Source organism: Haliotis rubra, unplaced genomic scaffold (assembly GCF_003918875.1).
Source record: "Haliotis rubra isolate DU_JTF1 unplaced genomic scaffold, ASM391887v1 Scf776, whole genome shotgun sequence".
NCBI classification, from domain to species: Eukaryota; Metazoa; Mollusca; class Gastropoda; order Lepetellida; family Haliotidae; genus Haliotis; species Haliotis rubra.
The window spans coordinates 416182-422188 of record NW_025767497.1 but is presented as its reverse complement, the minus strand read 5'-3'; the positions used below and the strand labels follow the sequence as shown (position 1 = coordinate 422188).

General features: G+C 37.0%; 1 protein-coding gene across 2 annotated transcripts in view; it reads right to left on the bottom strand.

The window, feature by feature from the left end:
• Nucleotides 1-5476: 5476 nt before the first annotated feature.
• The window catches only part of LOC124260794 (deleted in malignant brain tumors 1 protein-like), a 40391-nt gene continuing 39860 nt past the window's right edge, over nucleotides 5477-6007 (bottom strand). The window contains exon 19 of one of the 2 annotated variants that reach the window (XM_046695112.1): nucleotides 5477-5623. In XM_046695112.1, coding sequence (XP_046551068.1) covers nucleotides 5577-5623 — 47 coding nt within the window. In that variant the 3' untranslated portion in view covers nucleotides 5477-5576. The remainder of the gene's footprint in view (nucleotides 5624-6007) is intronic. The other variant, XR_006894169.1, reaches the window with a different exon arrangement.

Genomic DNA, 6007 nt, shown 5'->3' with positions numbered 1-6007 from the left:
TGATTAGCAACCTGCTGTCACGTTTGGTTGACAGACAGATTATTGGAACTGTCTCGTTCGTATATGAAGGATACATATATTAATGCCAATAATGGTTGCCACCCCCCTCCCCACCCCAACCCCACACACACACACCCCAAAAAAAATTGAAGGGGTTGACAACCATTATTGACATGAGTATATATACTACGATTTTCCTTTTAACTAAGGCATTTAGGTGAAGTTAATAGTTAAACGAATTTAATAGTTAAACGAAAATTTAAAAGTTAAACGAATTTAATAGTTGAAGGACTTCAGATTTGTATTCCTGTGACATCCAATTCTAACAGGGATCGCACACCACTTTGGACAAGTCAGTATCAGAACCTTGGAGTAACCTTTGGAGAAGTGAACTTACTGGTCGCCCTCAAAAAGCCTGTGTAACGTGTTAACCTGTGATTCAACTTTGTAATGGAAACACTTTGTACAACGTCATCCGGTACAAACGTTCACAGGACAAGATGCGATGTCTGCCTCAAGAAACTGTAAATTTTGACCAGCGACAGGAGAAACTTTGTAGAAATGTATCTTGATATGTTTAACATATATTAAAATAATTTCGTACTCTTGCTTATTGTTAAATGTGTACGTTTTTGCATCATCAGAAAAGTTTAGAATATTTTTAAAAGCGAAAGTGCCTTTAGCAATAATATCACTATCATTATCATTATATGGTTTTATTAATAAGCTGGTTGTGTTTTCTTTGTTCGTTTTTACTTCTATTATTTTTTATATATTTATTTTTTCATCGTGATACAAGTGAGCATGTCGTATTGCTATTTGTCGATATCTACGTCTGTCGCTAGGTTATCCTACACCCATCTAGACTGGCTGAACGTTAGGAATATAGGCATGGAGAAAGGTGAAACAAAGATACCCTCAGCAGTGGCCTACTTTCGGGCTCTCTCGGGTACTAATGTGTGCAAATGTGAAATATAGATAGTTAGGATGTATAACTCTAAACCAAATGAACATCGCCCAGACAGACCATAAAGTAAGCCACAATGGACATTCAAGGAGAGAACCCTCTTTTAACTCAGCAGCCCAGTGAGCCTTCCTCGGGAATACACAGAAGCCGTCAAAGAATATCATGAACGATCCACCGTAAGTCCACACTCCTTGAATGCCCGAAAGCTATAGGGTACAAAGCTACCACGCGTAAATGTCAGATTACTAAATCAGTTGTTGGACAATTGGGATAGAACCATGTCAATGCGCACATACCAAGAGTGCGGAATCTCTGTTAAGAGCTTTGGCGACAAAAATTGTGTATGTGCCGGGAAACAGAGGAGCTAACTGCCAGCTGGTTCAATGCAAGACTTTAGTAAAATTAGTAATCCCTCAGAAGTCATTATATTCCAGTGACTCAAAACCATTTTTGGGGTTCAGAATCATAAGCATACTTGATTACTTTCAATTTCTGTTTTCATTGTTACTGTTCCCCTTTCTGATTATTCTCTTATCATGACACATTGTGAATATTAGGCATTCCATAAATGTTAGACATCATTTCAGTGTCAACGGTGTTTGTTATGGCTTTTAATGGACAGTGAAATGAGGGTCAACCAAGCGAAGTGCCATATCAAATTGACACAGGCTCAGTTTTTCAAGAGAGGATTCTCTGAACAACAGGAGCATCGCGTGTATGTACAGTGGGTTCAAAAGACAACATCTACGCCCTTCGGTAGAATGAAGACTGAAGCCGAAGACTCTTCGTTTGTTGTTTGTGTACAGAATCTTTCAGTGTTGTCACAACCCCCAGTGTAAAGTACACAACTCTGTGCACTTAACACACGAATCCCTTGGTAAATGACCAGATGGTGGTCACATGAATACGTGCAAATAACTGGTTGCGGGTACAGCAACATGCAGTAAACTTGGACAAAGTACTGTGACTTTGTGTTCCAGTCCACCCAGCAAGGAATGGGTCTCTCGTAAGGATGAGAAAGCCACATTAACACGGTGCGCCTAGTGCCTGCAAGAGTTGTATGGTCCCCAGGGAGTTGATAATTGATAATACGAAGCGCGGTTGAAATTGACATCCTATCATTGAGGGAAAAACAAAGCGCCTGAGAGCGGCCGAGCTGAAAAACGCCGCTATGTAAATAGATTATAATATAATATATAGTATATAACCTTCGAAATACGAAATGTAGAATATATGCAATGAACTGGCGCTTTTTATCATGGTCCAAACTTGACAGCATGTGCAGATGGTATGGTATGGTGTAGGAGAAAATGTTTACAATTCATTGAAACATGAAACCTGTCTGTTATCCAAAATTTCCAGGTATTTCAATATTTTCTTCTGTCAATGCTATTGGCAAACAAGGCGTCCATGAGCATCGCGTATCACAGCGCCTTTTCATGAAGCAATGAAGTGGTAAACATGCAAATATATTTGCAATTCTTTATTCAAAATGTGTGACGCATGGTACAAAACAGTAACTCACTGTCCAAAGTAACTCACTGTCCAGTTAACATGGCTGCCAGATAGATAATCGCTAACAATTATGAATATTTGGATGTACATAATAATTTCATCTTCTTTTCTTTTGTTTTAAATATGCTCTTCTCAAGTCATTACATTTTCATCATTGTGTTCATAGTCTACGTTGACTTTTCTCCGTTCAATCAATAATGTATGTGAAACTACAGTTAAATTATTATATAATTATTACTATAGGATATTTATATAGCGCACATATCCACGCAACTAGTGCATGCTCAATGCCCTGGAAATTGTCCCAGAGCAACTATATATGTTCAAAGTTTAACATAAAAGGCATGATTCTGCATATAAACGAAGGACTGTAAGGTGGGTATTAATGACTTTTACCAGTATAGTCTAGGATAGAAAGCCCTTTTGTAAATACATCTCTTCTAGAGTTTGTCAAATGACAAGAAATAATATAATTGGATTACCAGCTCCACATTGTATACATCCATATTTATGTGTAGACATTCGCCATCGCAAACCCATGTTTTCCCCATGACTTTCACATAACATGATATTGTCACATTTTCCAGGCAAACTATTGCATGGCATTGTTAATATTTCATTCAATGTTCGATAACTCTCATATACTGAAAACCATATATAGATACTGTTCCCACATTCTCCATAACCCAACACTCAGTAACACAATAAACTGCAGCTGCGATATTCTGGTATTCTGGGTTTTTTTCTGGTATTTGTTAAGTAAGTATGAAGTTTATAGTCGTGATATGGCTGAAATACTGCTGATGTGACTGCCGATTTTTACTCACTCACTCTGTAACACAAACCTGTTATCAATAATCGAGTACCCTATTCTAGGGCCCGCTTCTTCCTACCCGAAATTGTAATGCCTCTGTAATTACTTATATTTGTAGAACCCCTTTTATAATGTGGAACATTCACTCCAAGCCCCAAGTCTGTGGAAACGAAGCAGAATTTTAAATCTTAAACAAATAATCATTCCAATTTGGTAAAACTATTTCCTGGGAATGTTTTTAAAATTCTGGTAATATCCCACCACTAAATATAAAGTCCCAAGAGGTATTCTTTTTCATCCATTTTTCTTTTTATTACAGACAAAACTTTGTCTCGGGTTACTGGAGTTTCTAATATATGAGGGGCTTAATCATCATCACTATCAAACTGCCTTCTCCACTGTGTGTCAACACGGATTTCGAACCACTCACAAAATCATTGACATATTCAAACCATTCTTGTATTTCTATATTCTTACATCTTACATCTACACAATTAAGTTTCAAAGGGCATTATTTGACGAAGATATGTTTTGTTTCAGCGTCTCTCTATACCCAAATCGTTTTCTTTCTCTTGAAGTAAAATAGTTTTGTACGCCGTTCTTGCTTTAGTTTACGAATGTAGCGAACCCTGGTGCTTGTTTTTACGAACATTATTTAAACAATTTCCGTTCCTTTTTGAAGTAATTCACATTCACAAACCATTTGTATTGCTTCATCTAGTGACATCATATTTCAGAACGATAAAGTATAAAATACGAACTCCTAAACTGAAGATATCCCAGCTTTACCAGAAACAAGGGTGTGATACATATCATTACAAATACACCAAACAACAAATGGTAAAACGATACATACTGCTTTTCAGAAGGTTTCCAGTGTAACATTAGGGATTGCACTTTCTCAGTAAAGAACAGAGATTACAGATGGCAATCTGACAACTGATCACTGAAGCCGTATCAATTTACACTTGTCACAATGTAAACAAAGTACCAGTTGCCAAGGATACGGTATACATCATAAAAAATATAACATCTCAAACTATAAAAGGGGCCGGAACCATTACTAACCGATGGAAAACAATACTGGGTATACAACAATACTGGGTATGCAACAGTACAGGGTATACAACAATACTGGGTATACAACAATACTGGGTATACAACAATACTGGGTATACAACAATACTGGGTATTCAACAATACTGGGTATACAACAATCCAGGGTATACAACAATACTGGGTATTCAACAATACTGGGTATACAACAATACCGGGTATACAACAATCCAGGGTATACAACAATACTGGGTATTCAACAATCCAGGGTATACAACAATATTGGGTATACAACAATCCAGGGTATACAACAATACTGGGTATTCAACAATACTGGGTATACAACAATCCAGGGTATACAACAATACTGGGTATTCAACAATACTGGGTATTCAACAATACTGGGTATACAACAATCCAGGGTATACAACAATACTGGGTATTCAACAATCCAGGGTATACAACAATACTGGGTATACAACAATCCAGGGTATACAACAATACTGGGTATTCAACAATACTGGATATACAACAATACAGGGTATACAACAACACAGGGCATACAACAATACAGGGTATACAACAATACAGGGTATACAACAATCCAGGGTATACAACAATACTGGGTATACAACAATACCGGGTATACAACAATAATGGGTATACAACAACACAGGGCATACAACAATACAGGGTATATAACAATACAGGGTATACAACAACATTGGGCATACAACAATACAGGGTATACAACAATACATGGTATACAACAATACAAGTTGAAACATTGAAATATGATGTTAATGGTGTATAGCAATGATAAAACCAATCAGGAATTGCTGCAGATCGAAGTCATCGATATCTATGGACATTTAGTTGAAACAACAGGCATTTCTTTGGGGAAAACAACCTATTCTTATCTTTGTACGGCTACGTCTTGTCCCATTGTCAGGTATCTAATGAATAAGCCTGTGGTGTTTGTACAATATATCAATGTAATGTCGGATTATTGGTCACAAATTACAATGTGACGACAAAGCATGTGAGAATAACGGACAGAATCCACTTCTGTACAACCATGGTGCAGTGACAGGGCTGGGTGTATTAACAAGCGACTGATAATAATAACAATAACACACTTTATTATTATTATACATAGAATGTAAATAGTAATAGCTGATGCCGATATGTGCCCAGGTCACGTGATGATATGGGTTTCCATGGTTACGAGAATAATTCTTTCCTGGCGATGGCGTTTTGGTAGACGGGCTCTGCGAGGGAATACAAATCGTAACGATAGTGAATTTTCCTATTATCAGAAGTAATCTATCAATCTGAAAATCTGAAATAGATTTGTCTGCCATTGGGTTCACAACTTAAGCCCCTGTCTTAAATTTCGACCTCATAATTATATGCAATATTTACAGATCAATTTTAAGGCTTTATTTTACTTAATAATGTTTTGTGCAAGATCTTTGTGGATCTAAATTAACTACAAAGCATGACAGATGGATATATTATAACTGCATATTTCAGTAATGTACCAAGGGCTACTGGTACACACAGTAGTGGGTACTCAAATGGGTATTCCTGGAGTCCAAAACGTCAAAACTTTTATAACTGTAATCAGGGAAAGAAACCTTTCAAAATGCCAC